The 24,049-nt window shown below is 36.8% G+C and overlaps 1 protein-coding gene and 1 pseudogene across 4 annotated transcripts in view; both read right to left on the bottom strand.

Annotated features, from left to right (window-relative positions):
- The window catches only part of LOC149790573 (uncharacterized), a 199,077-nt gene that overhangs the window by 97,155 nt on the left and 77,873 nt on the right, over positions 1–24,049 (bottom strand). For all 4 annotated transcript variants that reach the window (XM_089972651.1, XM_089972648.1, XM_089972650.1 and 1 more), the window contains 5 exons: positions 22,959–23,028; positions 17,298–17,377; positions 10,235–10,277; positions 9,451–9,585; positions 1,591–1,868 (listed from right to left, as the gene is read on the bottom strand). In XM_089972651.1, coding sequence (XP_089828777.1) covers positions 1,591–1,868; positions 9,451–9,585; positions 10,235–10,277; positions 17,298–17,377; positions 22,959–23,028 — 606 coding nt within the window. The remainder of the gene's footprint in view (positions 1–1,590; positions 1,869–9,450; positions 9,586–10,234; positions 10,278–17,297; positions 17,378–22,958; positions 23,029–24,049) is intronic.
- Positions 5,672–6,376, bottom strand: LOC149790574 (uncharacterized; annotated as a pseudogene).

Below are 24,049 nucleotides of genomic sequence, written 5' to 3'. Positions count from 1 at the left end.
ATATCTGACCATGCTTGTTTATGGTTTCTGTTACGCTGTTCTATGATATTTATGATTTCTATTACACTGTTCTATGATATTTATGGTTTCTATTACACTGTTCTATGATATTTATGGTTTCTATTACTCTGTTCTATGATAGTGTTACTTGTTTATGGATTCTATTACACTGTTCTAAGATAGTGTTGCTTGTTTATGGTTTATATTACACTGTTCTATGATAGTGTTGCTTGTTTATGGTTTCTATTACACTGTTCTATGATAGTGTTGCTTGTTTTTATGGTTTCTATTACACTGTTCTATGATAGTGTTGCTTGTTTATGGTTTCTATTACACTGTTCTATCATATTTATGGTTTCTACTACACTGTTCTATGATATTTATGGTTTCTATTACACTGTTTAATAATAGTGTTGCTTGTTTATGGTTTCTTTTACACTGTTCTATGATATTTATGGTTTCTATTACACTGTCTTATGATATTTATGGTTTCTATTACACTGTTCTATGATATTTATGGTTTCTATTACACTGTTCTATGATATTTATGGTTTCTATTACACTGTTCTATGATAGTGTTGTGGTCAGCAAATCAGTTTCATTTGCTTATACATGTACATTGTAATAAATGAAGAGATCAGGAGCACATGTTAGTAATCTGAACAAGTACATAATCCAGATAATCAACGTCCAAATAATCAATGTTTTACTGCTGTACATCGAAATTAAGCATGGCAATGAAACAGAAACCAATTAAGGTGAAAGACTGGTGTTGCAGTACTTACCAAGCCCCTCCCCTTCTCCATGGATTTATACAAAACTAAAAAATGGTCCCGACAGCCATGAAAAAAGCTGAAAATTCTCATGTTTCAAGCTTACTGACCTAAGAGAATGATGCATTTCTAGGGCATATGGACTAAAACAGGTAAACTATGTGCAGTTGACTGGCTTAAATGAAGGATGGGTTTTTAGGAGATAATATCCTGAGCATGTTGCAATTGTTAATAATCTTAATTTTGTGAGATAATATCATGGGTATGTTTCAAACCAGACTTTCATCAGGAGACAACCTGACATTGTAGAAAGACAAAGGAGATGCTGAGGAGCTTGATGAGCAACTGTTCCAATTTTGCCATGGATCCTGTCCAGAGTTCCTTGATATGCCAGTCTCCAGGCCAAGGGTTGTAGGTCGTGCTCTGATGCTGTGAAATGCAGTTGTGTCCTCTTCTTCTAATTCTTCCCCTGTATGACTTTTGACCTTATAATTTAACTCTGTATCAAATGTACAACCTAATTCTGTACCAACTGTACTACCTGCATTCACACAGAAATGCGGATCCATCTGCCCATCTTGATCCACACTAAAATAGGATTTTGAATCATGCTGAAAACGATCAACAAGAAATGCAGTATCTGTTAGATCATCTTCCATGGAATTATTTACAATTGATGATGACTCATTTTCCGAGACTTCAGAAATGCTAGAATATAAATCTAGTTTCCTACCCTTATTAATATCTTCAGAGTTTATAATGTTCATATAAAACCTAGTCGGTATAGCAACAGTGCTATGATAAATAGAGAACTGACCTCTTGCTCCTTTCACTTCTTCTGTCTTTGACCCATTCACTTCAGTCAAATGCTGTTGGTTTTCCTTTCTCTGCATCAGTGGAATCAGATGGTGAATCTCTGGATGATCCCAAACAATTTGGACCTGATCTATCCCTGTAGCTGCAGATGATGTTAGAAAGAAGCGGTCTGGCACACGAGCAAATGATGTGTCTGTTTCATCTTCTTTGCCACAGAAGCCAAGGTTTTTCAGGACATCTTCAGGATCCATCTCTCTGTCCTGAAGGATCATCTCAACACTGCAAGGAAACAAAGGTAATCTGACTGGGCATGGCAATCTGAATGATTTAAGTACTTGCTAGGGTTTGGAAATGTGAGTGCTTCAAGGACTTGCGAGGATATGGAAATATGAGTTCTTCAAGGACTTGCTAGAGAATGCTTTAAGCAATTGCCTGGGCATCATAATTTGAGTGCTTTAAGCATTCGCTTGGGCATGATAATTTGAGTGCTTTAAGCACTTGCCTAGGCATGATAATTTGAGTGTTTTAAGCACTTGCCTAGGCATGATAATTTAAGTGCTTTAATCACTTGCCTGGGCATGATAATTTGAGTTCTTTAAGCACTTGCCTGGGCATGATAATTTGAGTGCTTTAATCACTTGCCTTGGCATGATAATTTGAGTGCTTTAATCACTTGCCTAGGCATGATAATTTTAGTGCTTTAAGCACTTGCCTAGGCATGATAATTTGAGTGCTTTAAGCAACTGCCTGGGCATGATTATTTGAGTGCTTTAAGCACTTGCCTGGGCATGATAATTTGAGTGCTTTAAGCATTTGCCTAGGCATGATAATTTAAGTGCTTTAATCACTTGCCTGGGCATGATAATTTGAGTGCTTTAATCACTTGCCTAGACATGATAATTTGAGTGCTTTAAGCACTCACCTAGGCATGATAATTTGAGTGCTTTAAGCAACTGTCTGGGCATGATTATTTGAGTGCTTTAAGCACTTGCCTGGGCATGATAATTTCAGTGCTTTAAGCCCTTGCCTGGGCATGATAATTTCAGTGCTTTAAGCCCTTGCCTGGGCATAATATTTTGACTGCTTTAAGCACTTGCCTGGGCATGATAATTTGAGTGCTTTAAGCACTTGCCTGGGCATGGTAATTTGAGTACTTTAAGCACTCGCCTAGGCATGATAATTTGAGTGCTTTAAGTACTTGCTTGGGCATGATAATTCCAATGCTTCAAGCACTTGCTAGAGAATGGAACTTTCAGTGCTTTAAATACTTTCCTGGGTTTGGAAATTTGCGAACTGTAACTTATTAAGCCCTGGAGGTTTTTGTCATTTTCACCTGAAATGCGAGTAGGAAACACATGTTGTGGGCTTACATCCTAATACATCAACTTCCAGGTGATTTTCCAATAACCTAATGCCTAGTTGTGTTAGAAACATCGTTTTTCATTGGCTAGTTTGCTCGCACATGAACAGAAGGGTAAAAGTTAAGATTTTTTTTTTGCTCAACAGACCCATCATTTTTGTATCGAGACCACTCTTTAAACCAAATGCCCATCTTATCCTACCTTTTGCAAAGGTTCATCTGTCTGTTTGCAGTTCATACCAGTCTGCCTTAGATCTGAGAACAAAAAGTCTAAAATCTGGAACAAAATCAATTCCGACCATGGGCAAATTTTGGGTGAAAAAAAATCAGGTCCAAAAAATTAGGTTTTTCCCTCTGTATTTTGTAGTGCACCTAGAAATTCCAGATTATTTGATATCATTGTAGAGCTTCATCTGTCTACCTTTCTATAATACCACCCACTTTAGTGTATCTTACATGACCTTGATGCTACAGAGCTTGGCAGTAGGCTACTACCTCCTGCCATGTAAACTCAGTGCCAGGGGTTAATGAGTTTAGCACTTGCTAGGTTATGGAAATATGAGTATTTCAAGGACTTGCTAGAGAATGGAACTTTGAGTGCTTTAAATACTTTTCTGGATGTGGAAATTTGTGAGCTTTAAGCATTGCTAGGTTATGGAAATATAAGTGCTTCAAACAAAGGAGATGCTCAAACAACCAGCTTTTCAAATTCCAATGTGTGGAAATATACAAAAGACAAACCTAAACAAAATGGATAATGATCTTAGTCGATCTATATTTCAGACTTTTAGCCTTTATTACGATCATTCTTTCATGAACATGTAACAGTTATGTACATATATGCTGGTTATGTTCCTTATCCAATTGAAGGTGTATACCTTTTCATAAAGATTATCTCAATTTGTAAGATCACTTACATTATATACTCATGTATAAACCCATTCGTGTATAAGCCGACCCCCTAAACTGAATAGGTATAAAAACTAAAAAGTGCATGACCCGCTTATAAGCTGACCACAAGTCTGAGACAACATTACAAGATGCATGCGGTAAGTTCTAAATGCAATTATATCATTGATAAAGAGTAACATTGCTTATATCGTTGAAAAAGTGTAACTCACGAGTACGTGGATCAATGTAAATGAAACAGCTTATACTGACTAGCTGAAATATTTTCTGGAAGAATGCAATTTGGTTGAAACAATGAATAAAGCAAAATCTACATCTAATATGTTTGGGAATAAACAAGGATCAAACTGTCTCTAAGCATGATTTGTACTGTGTAAGTACTGTACATTATAGAACAGCCTGGTCTCTCAGGTAAACTCAACTGGCAAGTGAATTATAAGTCTTTATTTAACTTTATCTAATTTTGTGCTGCAGAAATCAGAAAATACGCACATGCAAAATAATAACAAAAGCAATCACAGTAGTTCATAACTGTTCAGTAAATGTTGGGACACGCATATAAATCTTAGGACACCTGAAACAATTTCTATTTTTCGTGACCCAAGATTTACAGCCATTATGGAAGTCAACAAAATAAAACCTTAAAAACTTTCAGGTTTAGACCTTAGCCTGTGGATATGCCGGTACCCTCTGACATACATGCAAAGTTTTCTGGAACCAAATCAGGGAGATTTGTGTTCAAAATCAAGGAGATTGGGTCCAAATCAGGGAGATCAGTGTAACAACTATTTTTCTCATAAGTGCAGATCACACCATATCTAAGTAAAATAACTATATGAATAATAGTTACTGAACTTTATTAATTTTGTTATATGTTATTTTCTTAATCTCAGAAAAAATAATTTAAGAAGACTTCACACAAATCACTGTGGTTCAAGAAATAATGACAAACTGGAACCTCAAACACTCAAACAAAGTTTTTTTTCAATGTGTTGGTTGTCTTTCAGTCTTGTAGAGAAGCTCCTTTTGCAGCGATACACAAATCAGTTGAAGGTCTGAGCTCAAAACAGTCACACTTTGCAATTATCTTACACGATATTAGTGATGACAGAGTTTTTCCACATAAATTTCCACGGTGGTCTGTCTGAATCTTCCTCAGCATGCTGAAACAGCACTCAGGGTCTGCATTACTGTGTGGCAAGCTGAGTGCTGCCATAGACAGCTTCACTAGATTTGGGAATCTGGGTTTCTTTAAGGGTGTGGAAAGTCTGCTCATGTCTACCCAGAAGATATCCAATGGTGTTTCTCCCTGAGTGAAACTGGGCAGGTCTGAGGCTGGGGAGAGCTGGAAGTCCCTGAACACATCTTCAAAGCTGATACCGTTTGTCAGTTTCTGTAACCAGTCTGTCACTCAGCTGAAGCACAGCTTCTATTGAAATCACCAATCTCCTCTCAGGATTCAGGTAACCTAGGGCCTTCAGGGTCTGGTCATTAAATGGAAACTTGGCTAGCATCTTTGCTGTAACTTCCTCATAGAAGGACCTCACACTCCTAAAAAAGGAGTTCAGCTGGGTTGGAGAAATGTCGTCTGGGCTATTGTGAACAAAACATCTGGCTTCCATACCAACTGCTAACAAAGAGTTGTCGTGCTGGTTTTCTGGTGACATAAAGTTGACCTCCATAATGCTGGCTGATGCAGTGATAACACTCGTCTTCACAAACTTTCCCATGAATTTCCATAGAATTCGTTCCATTTCCACATGGAGGTATCCCACCATAGTATCACCAGCCTGGAACATAGTGTGAAAGTCATTCAGTGGTTCCATGATGTATAGAAGAAACACACCTCTCTACACTTGGAACTGTAAGTGAAGTGATAGTAGGTGTCGACCAAAAGTTCTTCAACTGGGACAGCCAATTTCTTCAAACCATACTATATACAGGTACTGGCCAAATGGCAGATACACCCAAAGTTGATTACATTTGGCTGCTGTTCACAAACTCTGGAGAGGATGGAATTTTCCTTTCCAACCATTACATTTGCATTGTCACTGCTAAACCCTTCTAGGTTCTTCCATGGAATCTGTTTGTTTGTTAAGACTTCTTGAAGACAGTTGGAAAGGTTTTCACCAGTTCCAATACTGCAAATGGGCATAGCCAGGAATTTGGTTGTCACTCTGTGAATTTCACTGTCAAACACCCTTACAAGAATTGCTACACACTTTTCATCACCACTATCATTAGATTCATCCATCATCACTGAGAAAGGGTTTTCGTTGCATAGTAAAGTTACTTGATTGTCATACATTGGACCCAGTGCATTGTTAACAATGTTTGTTACCTTTGTTCTTTTGCAGCGAAATTTCTAAGCAATTTGCAAGTCAGGAAACATAACCTTACACAGCTCACTAAAATGATCAGCAACCAAGAATGATAAATTATGCTCTGCCACCAAGTTAGCAAACAGAACCTCTGCTTTAGTGACACTGTCTACTGATTTTGGTGCAAACATATGCATTACTTAAGGCACATTATGTGGTGATTTCTCGTTTGCAATGTGCTGCATACTTTTCAAATGTCTTGTAAGATCATTTTTTCCCTCACTAGAAATGTTCAAATGTGTGTTGCAAGCTGTGCAGTATGCATAGCTTTCTCCCTTTTCACTACATTTCACACATTTAAATTCGCCTATCCAAGCACTGTTGAACTTGCAAACATATTTCTTTTTTTTTGAAAGCATGTTTTCAATCGAATCGGTTATAGGATGTTTCGACATGGCACCAGAATTTTTTAAATAACGCCAGAAGTAGTTGTAGGAATATACATCAATTTTTATGTGTTTGGTGATTTGCCTCTGGCGGAGCACACTACATACTGTACAACAGCAAAGGCCAATGATATTCCAATTGTGATGTGTCTCCTTCCACTGCTATATTGCTCCAGATGATCAAATGTAGTTCAGAATATAATTCTCAATGGGGACAAATTACGTCCGAGGTTTATTTCTGAAACTGACGGAAAAGGCAGAGAATATTCTGAATGTAATAATTGAGGGATTATGGTAGCTGTGAACAGTGTATTGAATGTTGTTTTAACTGGAAATACCTATGCTTGGCAGCTTTTTTTATTTTCGGGAGATCTTGCTGACAAATCGGTAGATCAAAAGATGGGGTCGAAAATCAAAAGACTCCTGGACAATTCAGGAGACTTGGCATGTATGCTCTGTCCAGGCCTTTATATTTTCCTAAAATATTTGGCTTATACATGAGTATATATGGTTTATCATTGTAAAACAGTAACTCATGAGCACGTGGATCAAAGGAAATGAAACAGCTATGTACATCTAGCTGAAATGTAATCTAGATGTGATGTGATGTGATTTGGATTTTTAATGTAGCTTTAACAATTTTTCAGTCATATTGTTACGATGTCTGCAATGTGGCAGTTTATAGTGATGTCTAGCACTGGGGCATCATGCCGCAGACATGTAGCATGATGTCCCACCCAGCCACATTATTCTGACACCAGGCCGACCAGTCCTAACACTAACCTCTTAATGCTGAGTGCCAAGCGAGGCAGCTGTTAGTACCATTTTTGTAAGTCTTTGGTATGACTCGATCGGGGATCAAACCCACGACCTCCTGCATCCGAGGCGGATGCTCTAACCACTAGGCCACCAGAGTGGTTTATCTAGAAGAAGGCAATTTAGAAAAAACAGTGAATGAAGCAAAATCTGCATCATATATTTTTCGGAACAAACAAGGATATCAGTGACGCTAAGTACAATTTGCAATGTGCAAGTACTGTATATTTTAGTACACCATTGTCTCCTGGGTAAACTCTAACTGGCCCATCAATCATGAAGTCTTTATTTACCTTTTTTCAATTTCATGTTGGAGAAATCAGAAAATATGCACATGCAAAATAATAACAAAAATAATCATATAATTAAGTTTGTAATGTTTTACTGATGTGATTATTGAAATAGTTGGTCACTGTCAGATCAATAGTTTCCATGATATAGGGTCAAGAAGTTTGATAATTAATACTGAGTCAGGACATTTAAAAAATAAATCCATTTCATGCTGACTGCAACATTCTATGGTAAGAGATCATTTGTTTTCTTGGTGGAGGCAACAGACCTGGTTGTCTGATGGATTGGCACTTCTTGGTGTATCAATTATACAAGTGGCTGGAGACATCAGACCTGGTTGTCCAATGGATTGGTACATCTTGGTGTATCAATTATACAAGTGGCTGGAGACATCAGACCTGGTTGACTGATGGATTGGCACTTCTTGGTGTATCAATTATACAAGTGGCTGCAGACATCAGACCTGGTTGACTGATGGATTGGTACATCTTGGTGTATTAATTATACAAGTGGCTGCAGACATCAGACCTGGTTGTCTGATGGATTGGCACTTCTTGGTGTATCAATTATACAAGTGGTTGGAGACATCAGACCTGGTTGTCTGATGGATTGGTACATCTTGGTGTATCAATTATACAAGTGGTTGGAGACATCTGACCTGGTTGTCTGATGGATTGGTACATCTTGGTGTATCAATTATAAACGTGGTTGGAGACATCAGACCTGGTTGTCTGATGGATTGGCACTTCTTGGTGTATCAATTATACAAGTGGCTGGAGACATCAGACCTGGTTGTCCAATGGATTGGTACATCTTGGTGTATCAATTATACAAGTGGCTGGAGACATCAGACCTGGTTGACTGATGGATTGGCACTTCTTGGTGTATCAATTATACAAGTGGCTGGAGACATCAGACCTGGTTGACTGATGGATTGGTACATCTTGGTGTATTAATTATACAAGTGGCTGCAGACATCAGACCTGGTTGTCTGATGGATTGGCACTTCTTGGTGTATCAATTATACAAGTGGTTGGAGACATCAGACCTGGTTGTCTGATGGATTGGTACATCTTGGTGTATCAATTATACAAGTGGTTGGAGACATCAGACCTGGTTGTCTGATGGATTGGTACATCTTGGTGTATCAATTATAAACGTGGTTGGAGACATCAGACCTGGTTGTCTGATGGATTGGCACTTCTTGGTGTATCAATTATACAAGTGGTTTCTTGGTGTATCAATTATACAAGTGGCTGGAGACTGGTTGTCTGATGGATTGTCACATCTATACAAGTGTCTTGAGATACTAGACTTGCTTGCCTGAACACTTGATATCCTCAAAAATAAAACAAAAATGTGTCCAGAGGCCAAGGATACCCCCACCAAATGCATTTATTTGAAGAAACTCCAATTGTGACAGCACAATTTTACATAACTGAAATAGTTCAAAACTCAATCATGATTAAATAAAAAAAAGTGAAAATTAAACTTGACCTAGGTTTTCTTGATATTAAATCCAATACAAAGTTTTGGTGAAAACCCATGAGGTCTTTCAAAAATATGAGGGGGGAACACTACTTTTTTTGTTGAGACAGGAAAATGCTAGCACATCAGGACATAAGCTTTAGGCATACAGTAAAATACACTGATAAGAACAGACATGGAATGAATAGGCACAGAATTTTTTACTTCTGAGGGATTTGTTGTCCATTTACCTGCCACTGCTATTGGAACTGGAGCCCTTAGATTTATCCATACTCTGGAGCCACTGGACACGCTTGTTCTTGGGGCCAATCTGAACCACATTCTGCTCGTGTGTTAGCACTAGTTCATCCCTCTCGTGATCAGGTCTAGAAAAATAAATTCAAAGAAGCTGTGACTGAAGAAAATTTTACAAGTATATCTATTTCTGCAAAACTTCATTTTGTGAATGACAACATGCAACTGCTATAGTCATGCATTGGATTAAATGGCCACTTTAAAGATCTTAAGTTGACATTGAGGTCTGAATGGGTTTGTGAGATTTAAAAAACTCCTTTGTGAGACTCCTCTTTTCAGTTAACATGCTAATTCAGTGTCTTTTTGTCCACCACCTAATGTGGTGAAATCATAGACCTTCACAGTTATTGTCTGTAACTTTGAAGACAGAGCTTTAACACTACTATGCAGATATGGAAATTAAGTTTCATCATCCTGTCTTAATGAGTAAATGTGCACAAGCAGACCCACTCATCTTGAACACTTAATGTCTCGGGGTGTATCGTTTTGGCAGAGTGTCAATATTAATTAATGTCAATGTCTCAGGTGTATCGTTTTGGCGGAGTGTCAATATTAATTTATATGTAAAAGCAAGACTCACATATGATGAATCAGCATTAATCTGGAGTCATATACCAAGATGAAACTAATATGCCCATATATTTTTAGAACGCTGGTGTAATTACAGTAAACCGTCAAACTTGTTGTGTAATCAATGTGGAGAAAATAGTCATAACTTACTTCTGGTCTCTGCCTCTCAAAGAACTTTGTCCCAGGGACACAGCTGAATAAGAAAAGAAATTTAATATTTACCATCAGAGAAACAGGCAATGCTCTCTTTGAGTTATGACCTCTTCTTTATTCTAATGGGAAGATATGGAATATTACCAGTGTTGTGTCTTGTTTTGTCCATTAGTTCCAATTCAACTTTTGACGGATTTTATGGACTAAAGCTTAATATCAATAAGACCAAAATTAACTTTGATTTGTGACTCTTAAACATTAAACCTTTTTTACTGAATTTTGACCCTTATTTTACTTAGAACATTACCTTTCCATCATATGTTTTTTTTCGGAACTTTTTACGGGCTTGATATAAGACATAATATCATAAAGATTTAAGTCAAGTCAGCAGAGTAACCACAGGTAATATTCCACTATGATCCTTTATCTCCCAAAGTCACATATGCAGAGATTTCCTCCTTTTTTATGAATAATCTAATAAGAATAATAATAAAGATAATAATAATAATACTCTAAGAGCAAAAAAACTTCTCTCACCATTGTGACCTAAGATGACATTCATTCTGTTCGAATGAAATATTCAAAGTTTCTCTTCCAGTCATTTATTGACATAAAATGGGCCATTTCAGTGATGTATAGGAAACTGTTACATTTTGTTCCTTATAACATATTTTTATTAATGCTGACTCATGAAAAACTAAGGAAATCTCAGTACAGGCAGCCACAAGTGATAAAAGAGCACATATTTATTGCTTGTGGCTGGTAAATCAAATCAAATTTCAATCTTCATTTCTTACACCCACAAGAAACCCTCTTTTTGTCAAGATGCCTCAAAGTTGTCTAGAAATGGCCTAAAATCATTTTTCCAGTAAATTATGTTTCTCCAAGAATACTGATCTGATCCAATCAACTGTGAGGGATATAAACCTGCTAACTCGTAAATCCACAAAATTCATATTTTCTGTCTATATTACATAAACAAACTAAGGGCAATAACTCTAACACCACCCCACAGCCATAAGGAATCACCAGCTTTAAAGCAGAGCAAAATACCAATGAGAATGCTTACATGGCATGGTGGCTGGGCATGATTATTAATGTCAACAGTAAGTATTCTTGGACAAACATAATTTACTGGAAATTTACTTTTGCCTTTGAACACATTTAAAAAAAAGGTAAAATATGAGCAGGGAATGCTGAGCATCCTACCTATAACTTGTGTATTCTTCAAGAGAATAAAAGGGTTGATTCTCTATCTGAACAATGACCTAATCTGCTAACTTTAAAACAACAAAGTCAACAGTCATTTAATCTGTGACCCAAAGTTAAGATGATTTCTGAATTTTTCTTAATAACATTTCACTCGTAAATCCAGTAAAGTTAAGAGGAAGTGTTGTCTCTAAGTGAATCTGGTGGTTATCTTGGCCTCTGACATAGAACACTGCAAAGTCAAAATCTGTCTTTGCAAAACTAAATCTCTGAGATAAAAAATTTGAGAAGGCTGACTGCCTGCCAACAGCTTGTATGATATCTCAGATCTAAATATTACATTAGAAAGTGAGGCTCACTAGATTACTCTAATTTCATCAGCTGAAATCCTAGTGAGGTGAATCTGATCTTTTGAAACTCCAGCCACAAAGCTAGAGCCTGAGAGGTTAGATCCTGCTTCGAGGGGTTTCACCAGCCTTGAAGATAGGGTTGAGTAGTCATAGCCTGCTTCCAGGCTTTTCCCAGCCTTGAAGTTAGGGCCTGAGTGGTCGTATCCTGCTTTGAGGGATTTCAACAGCCTTGAAGTTAGGGCTTGAGTGGTCATATCCTGCTTCAAGGGGTTTCACCAGCCTTGAAGTTAGGCTTGAGTGGTCGTATCCTGCTTCAAGGGGTTTCACCAGCCTTGAAGTTAGGCTTGAGTGGTCGTATCCTGCTTCCTTGCTTTCACCAGCCTTGAAGTTAGGGCCTGAGTGGTTGTAGCCTGCTTCCCCAGCTTTCACCAGCCTTGAAATTAGGGTTTGAGTGGTCGTAGCCTGCTTCCTGGCTTTTACCTGAAGAAAGAGTTGTTTGTGAGTACTAAAACTAGCCTCTCTGTGTCTCAAGTAGTGCTTAAGGTTAAAGACATGATCTTGCATGGCTGTTGCCCTCAACATGTCTATCTAAGAAAGGGAGCTCTAGACAACTCAGAATGGCCAATGACAGCAACCTGTGTTTAGTCACAAAGCATTGTTGCATCATGAGGACCACCAAATCATCTGATCTGAACTGAAGATAGTTCGGGTAAAGCCATGTAACTCATTTACCTGACAGGCCGAAGCTAATGCTATTGGTAAGCATGCTTTGTATGAGGTTTGGGCTGATGGGTTTTATTTATCAGAACTGAGCCATGTTCAAACCCAGGACAGATTCCATTTTGGAAACAGGGCAAGGAATTTTGGTCCATCCAAATCAAAATTAGCTATTAGGTCTGATAGATCTTGATTATGACCAGTATCTCCTCTGCCATGGTGCCTTAATACGTGAGATAGCATGTAGCAGTTGCCTTTGATGTCAGCTGTAGCCAACTTGTTCTCCTCAAAGAGCCAGATAAAAAAGTCACCCAGCTGTAAGATCAAGTTACTCACAAGGATGATGTTATTTACTCAGTACCAGTCCCTGAAAACATGCCAGTTTCCCTCATACGCCCTCTGGAGGTCATCTTGCTCACTGGATTCTTTCCACAACTGAAGATCTATATTTCTTTCAGAAGGTTCTCATGGCAAGTGCCAGGCATGATAGAGAAGACAGTTTAGGCAGGGAAGGAACACTAGCGACTGTGGTTGTTTGAGAAGATTTGGCTTGACCAATCTTCCAAGTCTGACCCTTCAACTTCTGTATTATTTTGGGCATCAAGTCTGTGGTTGCATACACAGTTCACAATAAAACAGACGACTCAAATGGGATAGGAGATTGTTTCTGCCTTTAAGAAGAATAGAGCATACCATGTTTCTGGAAGATGCCATCCAAGAACACTGCCATCACTGTAGATACAGTCGACTTGAATGTGGTGACAATACAATCCATGATTTGGGTAAAAGATCCAGGGGCTGATATTTACAGAAAATGGAAATACTTGAAAGTGGTAAACCATCATGGTAAGCAATACAAGGTTTTTATGGCACTGAATGGATAGGGACATGAAAATATGTATCAGTCAGATTGCATAGTTGTCTCTTCAGATGGCGAGTCATATCAATCTTGCTATCAACATCTTGTAAATTTGGTAAGGATTGAGCCTACTCAAGATGATGATTGGTCTCAACTTGCCATCTACATCTTGTAACTTTGGCAAGGATTGAGCCTACTCAAGATGATGATTGGTCTCAACTTACCATCAACATCTTGTAACTTTGGCAAGGATTGAGCCTACTCAAGATGATGATTGGTCTCAACTTGCCATCAACATCTTGTAACTTTGGCAAGGATTGAGCCTACTCAAAGATGATGATTGGTCTCAACTTGCCATCAACATCTTGTAACTTTGGCAAGGATTGAGCCTACTCAAAATGATGATTGGTCTCAACTTGCCATCAACATCTTGTAACTTTGGCAAGGATTGAGCCTACTCAAGATGATGACTGGTCTCAACTTGCCATCAACATCTTGTAACTTTGGCAAGGATTGGGCCTTCTCAAGATGATGATTGGTCTCAACTTGCCATCAACATTTTGTAACTTTGGCAAGGATTCAGCCTACTCAAGATGATGTTTGGTCTCAACTTGCCATCAACATCTTGTAGCTTTGGCAAGGATTGTTGGTTGGTCTCAACTTGCCATCAGCCTTTTATGTCAAGAAAATCCATGAATAAAACCCCCCAAGCTTGTGGTTTTCACACAACCTCCACTGCCATATTGTCAAAGAGCAACTGTTGTGGAATACTGTTGTCCTTACCCAATATGATGGTACATCAGTATAGAGGAAGAAAGAGGATAGGGTTGGGTAAATGAACTCAAAAGGCTCTGAAATAATTTGGTTTTATGAATAAGTTGATCGAATGAAATTAGAATTGCAGGAGTCTGGTGTCCAAGACATACAGAGTACTGTTGGCTACAGAATGCACTACATCTGCTAATGCCATGCATGACCATAAGGATTTAGTTGATATCAATGAGAAGGAAGAGAATCCATCCTTCCAGCTGTTTCCCCAGAGATTAGTGATGCCTGGAAGTCTGTGATCCAGGAAATGCTAGACTTTCTTTCCCAAATGTCAAGTATCACTAACATTCCCATCATGGTAGGTATGTGTAGCCATAGGTTTTGGAAGACAGATGGATCTATCACTAACATCACCATCATGGTATATATGTGTAGCTATAGGGTTGGCAAGACAGATGGATCCATCACTAACATATCCATCATGGTAGGTACGTGTAGCCAAAAGCTTGGGAAGAGAGATGGACAAATCACAAACATCCCCATTATGGTAGGTATGTGTAGCTATAGGCTTAGCAAGACAGATGGATTTATCACTAAGATCCCCTGTAGTTGCAAAGAGATGAAGCCATAAGCAAGGGCTTGATCAAAGGATCTATCATGATCCCCAAAATGATATGGCTGGCCTGGGTGGATGGATAGGATGGCCCCCTGACAGTGATACCTTAGAAAAAGACAAACCAGATAAATCTTTTAAAAAAAACATGTGCCCAGACCTACAAGCATGAAGGCCATGCTCATACATGCAGAAGGATTAATGCCCACTGGGCTTCCTAGAATGTAGAAGGATTAATGCCCACTGGGCTTCCTAAAATGCAGAGGACTCTCCTCCTGTGTCAGAATTATGAGAGGTATGAGAAGAATAAAAATGCAAAATATGCCTGGAATTTGTCAACAGTGTCATTATCTCTTGAACCAGATGCACCTGTAATTCAATGGCCAGGATAGATAGGTGTGATTACAAAACCTCATTATTTTGCTCCTAGCAACATCCCCAACAAGAGAGTCTGTCTTTGACTGAACACTTATTACGTTTGTGTTATCCATTCAAGATTTTCCCCTCTTTTCTTTGCCTTTGGTTGATTTCTGCAAGACAGTGGCCTGTAAATCTTTGGACCACATGGTGCATATATTGCTAGGTAAGAATGGACTACATATTGTAAGGATGATGCATACATTACAACGTAAGAATGGATGCACCTCTAATTCAATGGTCAGCTAAGATAGTTTTTGACTGTAAAACCTCATTTTTTTGCTCCTAGCAACACCCTCAACAAGCGATTCTGTCTTTGAATGAATACTTATTATGTCTGTGTTATCCATTCAAGATTTTCCCCTCTTTTCTTAGCCTTTGGTTGATTTCTGCAAGACAGTGGCCTGTAAATCTTTGGACCACATGGTGCATACATTGCTAGGTAAGAATGGACTACATAGTGTAAGGATGATGCATACATTGCATGATTTTCCCCCCTTTTCTTTGCCTTTTGAGGTTTTCTGCAAGACAGCGGCCCATACATCTTTGGACCACATGGTGCATACATTGCAAGGTAAGGTTAGTGCACACATTGCAAGATAAGGTTAGTGCACACATTGCAAGGTAAGGTTAGTGCACACATTGCAAGGTAAGGTTAGTGCACACATTGCAAGGTAAGGTTAGTGCACACATTGCAAGATAAGGTTAGTGCACACATTGCAAGGTAAGGTTAGTGCACACATTGCAAGGTAAGGTTAGTGCACACATTGCAAGGTAAGGTTAGTGCACACATTGCAAGGTAAGGTTAGTGCACACATTGCAAGGTAAGGTTAGTGCACACATTGCAAGGTAAGGTTAGTGCACACATTGCAAGATAAGGATGAACTACATATTGTACACAACTCTTGCATGTCTTCCCCGATCTTGAATTTCTTGCATTTACTGCACTTCAACAATATGTTTCATTGAAAAATAATAATACAAAAAAATGCATAAATTAATAACACAGAATGTTAACAGTCACTTAATGAATACCCATTACGAAGTAAATAATAGTCAGTACACATTAAAACATTCATAACAACATATATCAACAACACCCTGTTGTGCCAAGCGGTATAAACAGACAAACTCCAAGAATGTGACAAAGTCAGGAAAATATTGGGAAAAACAAATATTAATGTACACCACTTCTAAATGAATGATTAATACAATGTAAATCTAAATTTATGGATGGATGGTTAAATTGCCATGGATTATGGAAGTTTCTGGTACTATGCTGACTGTACAACATCCAAGCTTAAAAGCCAACAAAACCTGGTGGTATTAGGGGAGGTAATGGGCAAGAGTTAATGCCCTTTGTCTACAACTTGTGTGTGTTTAAAAGGGCTTGATTTAGGAGGTAGATGGCTTAAATCTCATAATGTAAACACAACTGGGGAACATATTCAAAAAGAGAAAGCTGACGTTAATCTAAAAATTCTTTAACACTGAGCTTAATTTCAGGAATGACGGATGGAGACAAATAATGACATCAAATAATCATTATGAAGAGCTTCTTTACTGGCTTCAATATAATTGGACTGCATTTTTCATTTCTTTTAAACTCAGAAGTTTGCCCTTACTCTATGAATTTCATTTCAACCAACAGATTTTGAAAGATTACATGAACTGAAATCAAAATTGGTATCCTGTATACAACAAAAATACTGTAAGTTTGATTATTATGTTTTGTTGGTTAAATCTGACTGACTTAATGATCCATATTTGTTTGTAAGAATGCTACCTTTGCATATACACTAAATTCCTTTATTGTACTGTATCACCACTGCTTCCATGTCGTGTCAAATACATTTCTAGCTGTGGATACGAAATGGTTTGTTCTGCTGTGCAATAATGAAAGTAGGTTATTTGTGCAGAATCAATGGAGTGAAGTGCCTTGCCCAAGGTAACACTATGGTAGCCAACCCAGGCTGATCCACTGCCAGGATTTTGAAGCTGCATCACTTTGGGTGCAAGTTGGGCATGATAACCACTGCCTGATCACAGATCCTTTAAAGAATAATTTTGCGACTGAATTTGCACTCAATTCAATTATTCAATTTCTACAGAAATGGCTGCTCTTACCATCAACCCCAACAGGTAATTCTGCATCAATTGCTTCTGCCTCTATCTGAGAGCTTTCATCATCATCCAAGCTCTTTTGGCTACAAAAACAGAGAAAATAATTGATTGGTAATCAATAATTGATACAACTTTATAATATGGGTAGGTCAGGGCCTACATGTGAAACCTATTAAATGATGTGAACCCGACGCCAAGGTGAATGGAGCCAGTGAGTGTAAAAAAATATGAATTGTTAGAGTTTTCAAAAGGATTCATCACATGTATAAGAAAGTGGGTGTAAGAAACATGTAGAAATGAGCAGTTTTAGCAAGCTGTTGATACCAGTCATTACTATGTCTCACATTCCAGATAAACAACAATAAATTTACTAATTATAATAAAACCATAACTGTCTGATGCTTTTAAAACAGTGAATATAAAAAACTATTGAGAAAAAAATTTCCTGCATGAATTCAAACTTCAATTTTTTCTCAAAGCTGGAATGTTGAATTCTCTATCATGGTGCCATACTGAATTCTATAAGTTGGTGTTATACTGAATTCTGCAAGAAGGTGAAATACTGAATTAATGGCGGTGTGTGTGATTTGGATTTGTAACATAGCTTTAACAAAGTTTCAGTCATATCGCTACGATGTCTGCAGTGTGACAGTTTATAATGATGTCTAACACTGGGGCATCATGCAGACATGTAGCATGATGTCCCATCCAATCACATTATCCTGACACCAGGCCGACCAGTCCTAACACTAACCACCTAATGCTGAGTGCCAAGAGAGGCAGCTGTTCGTACCATTTTTTTAAGTCTTTGGTATAACTAGGCCAGGGATCGAGCCCACAACCTACAGCATCTGAGGCGGATGCTCTAACCACTAGGTCACCGGAGTGGTCCAAATTAATGGCGGAATACTGAATTCTGTAACACGGTATAATACTTAAGTCTGTAAGACATGGTAATACTGAATTCTATATTCTATATGATGATGGAATGCTAAATTCTGTAAGATTGTGGAATACTGAATTCTGTAAGAAGGTGGATTACTGAATTCTATAAGAAGGTGGAATACTTAAATCTGAATGATGTAATACAGCATTCTGTAAGATGTTGGAATACTGAATTCTATGAGATGTTATATTAGAAAATTCTATAAGATGGTGCATTACTGAATTCTATAACATGATGTAATACATAATTCTATATAATGGTGTAATACTGAATTCTGTAAAATGGTGTAATATTGAATTCTGTATAATGGTGTAATACTGAATTCTGTAAAATGGTGTAATACTGAATTCTTTTATGATGGTGGAATACTGAATTCTGTAAAATGGTGTAATACTGAATTCTTTTAAGATGGTGGAATACTGAATTCTGTGAGATGGTGTAATACTGAATTCTAAAAGATGGTGGAATACTGAATTCCATGAGATGGTGTAGTACTGTGAGATGGTGTGATACTGAATTCTGTAAAATGGTGTAATACTGAATTCTTTTATGATGGTAGAATACTGAATTCTGTGAGATGGTGTAATACTGAATTCTATGAGATGGTGTAATACTGAATTCTATAAGATGGTGAAAAACTGAATTCTATAAGATGGTGGAATACTGAATTCAATAATGGTGTAACACTTAATTCTATAAGATAGTGTATGTTTTGTTAGCTTTATTATCAATTCTTTCAAGGCAGACCATTATTCTGCCTTGAATACTGATACTGCGGACAAAATAAAACCAGTTCAATGAGAATGATAATTTCTTAAATTTATAAAGCACAAAAAGGCACATATTCATAATGTATTTTATATTATGTCAACCTTAACGTATTGCAACATCAATGTACAAGTCATCTGGATCAATATCATTTGTTGTACTGGATGACAAGGCTTAAGTTGTGTCCTAGCTGTTCTTTGGTTGGGCCAGAAAAGGCTTAAGTTGTGTCCTAACTGTTCATTGGTCTGGCCAGAAAAGACTTAAGTTGTGTCCTAGCTGTTCTTTGGTATGGCCAGAAAAGACTTAAATTTTGTCCTAACTGTTCTTTGGTCTTGCCAGAAAAGGCTCAAGTTGTGTCCTAACTGTTCTTTGGTATGGCCAGAAAATACTTAAGTTGTGTCCTAACTGTTCTTTGGTCTTGCCAGAAAAGGCTTAAGTTGTGTCTTAGCTGTTCTTTGGTCTGGTCAGAAAAGGCTTAAGTTGTGTCCTAACTGTTCTTTGGTCTGGCCAGAAAAGACTTAAGTTGTGTACTAACTGTTCTTTGGTCTGGTCAGAAAAGGCTTAAGTTGTGTCCTAACTGTTCTTTGGTCTGGCCAGAAAAGACTTAAGTTGTGTCCTAACTGTTCTTTGATCAGGCCAGAAAAGGCTTAAGTTGTGTCCTAACTGTTCTTTGATCAGGCCAGAAAAGGCTTAAGTTGTGTCCTAACTGTTCTTTGATCAGGCCAGAAAAGACTTAAGTTGTGTCCTAACTGTTCCTTGATCAGGCCAGAAAAGGCTTAAGTTGTGTCCTAACTGTTCTTTTGTCTGGCCAGAAAAGGCTTAAGTTGTGTCCTAACTGTTCTTTGGTCTGGCCAGAAAATGCTTAAGTTGTGTCCTAGCTGTTCTTTGGTCTGGTCAGAAAAGGCTTAAGTTGTGTCCTAACTGTTCTTTGGTCTGGCCAGAAAAGGCTTAAGTTGTGTCCTAGCTGTTCTTTTGTCTGGTCAGAAATCTTAGTGCTTCAATAACAGAAGCTTATATACAGAAGGTTAATACCCCAGAGTGATATTAATAAAAGACCTTACAGTAACAAAAGAACCTTATTTAGCCTTTAAACAGACCAGAGATAATTAATGGATTCAGTTATGAAACAATTACTGAAAAAGGCATGCTTGAGAAGAGAATAATGATTAAGTCAACTTATTTATTTATTGATTTTTTAAATTTGTTATAATAATTACCTGAGGCAAATAAAAACAGAAATATCATTTCTCTATACATAGCATTTCCACCACTTCAACAATCTTAATATAATAATTATTCATGGAAACTGAATAGTGACATATTTATTTTTAAGTACACAGTTTTACGAAGTTAACATTGTTACTTTACTTCTGAGTACACCGAAGTAAAGTACCCCTTACAGTAAGGTGCCTCAGAATAAGGATATTCTTAACTTAAACTGAGTCAGTCATAGATAATATTTATTTAATTGTATTATTATGTATAAATACCTCAATATAAATTAACCTCACCTATAAACTTGTCCACTTTAATGGCTCACATGTACAGTGTTATAATGAAGGAACACTGTAACTCAAAACTTTATAAAATAAGTACTCCTTGAAGTTATTCAATATTAATACAGTGATGCTGTATAAATGTGGACTAAAACTGAATTTAATCTCTCCCCCTCACCACTCACATATATGTCCATGTCTGTGTAAGTATTTACCTGTTTTTCAAATCATAAGAACATGCTTGATGAGAAAAAACACCTGACCCCACTGCACCCCACAGTAAAAAAATTTGGCAAAATTTTCTGTTAGAAAACTAATTTCTTACTGTTAGGCTACAACAAAAGATTTTATGAGTTTATGCAGCGTGCCTTATGGACTTGTACTAATATAAATACAAACTGGTTATAAGAAAAACAATTATGTATTTTTATATTAAAAAAAGCCCAACAAGACAATACTAAGCATCACTAGACTAATCCACTCTTATTGCATAAAGTATTCCCTAAAACAAAAAATATATTTGTATCTTTCCTGTATCTATCCCTTTCTATATTTTTCCTGCATTTATCCCTTTTTATATCGATCTCGGGATTTGCTAACCAGTAAAAAATGTTAATTGTATTCAGTGGAAAGCAGCATTAACCTAAACAGAAAATAACATGTTTATTTCCTTGATCCACATGGCTTTGGCACTGACTGATTTGGCCCATTCTGGAAAGGTCACCTGCACTAAAATTCCATTCATTTCATTCAAATACAACTGTTTCCACAAAATGTAACTTAACCAATGCTGACTGTTTTAAATATTGTGTCTAAATTAGTATATAACGTGACAGTCTTGGTACATCTGAACCCGTAAATAATGCAATGAATTTTATCAAAGTGTACAAAAAGCCTATATATAAGATTGGCACAAAAAAGCTGTGTTAGCTCAATTGGTCTGTCAGGCTTGTAATCCAAGATTAATATATTTTGATACTCACCCAGACAAGCCTGAGTTAGCTCCAATTTCCTGAGTAGGATATAGTCATTAATATGTTTAAGGTGCCATTAAAGCACAAAAACAAAATAAAACATAAATCAAATTGACACCATTTTCCTTTAGGACCAACCAGATATTAATCTTCTGGTGAAAATCACATGCTGAAAGGCACTCTTCACTCAGGAGGTCAGAGATGATGACTTTCAAAATGGCCACTTTGGGGGTCATAATGGATGTCTGAGTGGCACTTACTTCATTCAGCTAAATATTATATGGAGTCTGCTGGTGGAAAACCTGTATCAATATAACTTTCCATTCAGAAAGAGAAGCAATAACAATGTTTTAGAGATGGTTGCCATGGTGGCCACATTGGAAACCAGATCTGCATCATTTTTATTTAAGACCAAATAGACCTTTGTGCATGGAATTTCATGGCTATCTGCAAAGCAGTTCTGAAGAAGTAGTGATAACAAACTTGTGGTGATGGACAGGCACACAGACAAACAGTGGATTACTGAAAACAGGCCATCCCATAAGCTGTTCCAAGCTTTGACCAGTTAAAATGATAGACCAAAAACTTGAAAAGAATTTAGATTATAGCACTTTAATGATGGCATGTTTCTATAATCAATATTTACTGCATAAATCAAACTGATGTGATCACTACATTATGCTGTCACTAAAATAATGTCACATGTTATCATAGTGTATCATAAGCCAAGAAATGTGCAACAGATGCCCGTAAAATTAAGCACTTGTGACTTCTTCTTCTTATAGATTATAAGAAAAGTAATGCTCCTACAACTTTACAAAGCACAATGACATGACAAAATAATGAAGCAAAAAGTATACAATGTCTGGGAAATCATTTGCAATTTTTGACCTGCCATGAATCACCCACAGAAACTTTCTACTGAAGAACAGCAATGTGAGTTCAATAACAATTCATCCCGAAAAATCTGGCACATCAACATACATTTATCTATGTGTATTTGATACAAGGAGTTTGTCCTTCAATTTGAGAAAATCAGATAAGTTTTAAAATTCAATCAGCTATTAGTTATAGACAAACAGTGACTAATTTTTCTCAAACTTTATTTTTTTATAATTATCCTTATCTGGATATATTTTGATGTAATGAACCTTACTTGGAGGTATATTTTTGATGCAATTACCATTATCTGTAGATAGAATTTTGACTAAGAGAATCAAGAAAATGCACAACAACACATTCATTTTTAAATGATTTTGGATTGCTTGGACAGTTATCTATGATAAGTAAATTCTTCATTTAAAAACTTTAAACACAATCAACCATCCTTAACATGGTTTGTCCAAGTACTACTGTATTACTATGACCAAACAATAGCAGACACTTTTTAATTAGGGAAGTAAATCTAACTGGAACTGATATGTGTACAAGTCTATTGGGATTCCAGAAGTGGGAATTAAATTTTGCACAGTAAATTTACCTATCTATGCATTCTGGATCTTTTGGGTTTGGACTCTCCTCAAATGGGTCATAATTTTCTTCAGATGTTTCTGTAAATAAACAAACAAAAGCTGAAATTGCATATCTATCTATCTATCTATCTATCTATCTATCTATCTATCTATCTATCTATCTATCTATCTATCTATCTATCTATCTATCTGTCTGTCTGTCTGTCTGTCTCTGTCTATCTCTCTCTCTATTTATCTATCTATCTCTCTCTCTCTCTCTATCTATCTATCTATCTATCTATCTATCTATCTATCTATCTATCTATCTATCTATCTATCTATCTATCTATCTATCAATCTATCTATCTATCTATCTATCAATCAATCAATAGACATGTACAGATAGGTAGTCCATATTTCATTTATTTAGACCACAATAAGAATGGCCCATAATGCAATGCTTCCAGTATCATTTTCTTATAGCTTGTCTTGCAAATAGTAATGTTACATACTAAATTAATTATTTATCATAAAATGATTCAGCCATTCTAGCTGTTTTTATAAAACTGAACATTCTAATCAAAAATGATCATTACTTACCTTAAACAAATGACTTTCTTAATATGTCTGCAGGGAAAAAATTCTGATTAACTGACAAATTGATTTTCTGAATCAGCAGATAAAAATTAAATGTATAAGATAACACCATTGTTATTTCTGCTTTTTCATTACACACTGACTGGTTCTTCTTCCTTTCATTTGGCAGGTCTCTCTCAAAAAAAAAAAAAGGCCCAGGAACCAATACATTACACTTTGTAACCAATTATCTTATTCATGCAGCAATGGTGACAAGTCATATGATGGAGTTTTGTTGGCAAACAATCAAACTGGCAATAAATAAAAAAATATTCCTTTGCAAATATATTCAGAAAGTCATTTCTAGAGGTCAATAATTATTATTTTTCAGTGGGGTATTAATTTGTTAGAAACTGCTACAAAAGCGGAATCATGTTGAGATGATAAAAACTTCAGATTGATTTTTCTACAATGCTAAATGATATAATTACATATGACCAAGATTATAAAGTACCTTAAAAAACAAAAGGCCCAATTAACCCTT

The sequence above is a fragment of the Sinohyriopsis cumingii genome, chromosome 10, assembly GCF_028554795.1.
Source record: "Sinohyriopsis cumingii isolate HCF-2022 chromosome 10, ASM2855479v2, whole genome shotgun sequence".
Classification (NCBI taxonomy): Eukaryota; Metazoa; Mollusca; class Bivalvia; order Unionida; family Unionidae; genus Sinohyriopsis; species Sinohyriopsis cumingii.
This window is presented reverse-complemented; position numbering and strand designations above follow the sequence as displayed.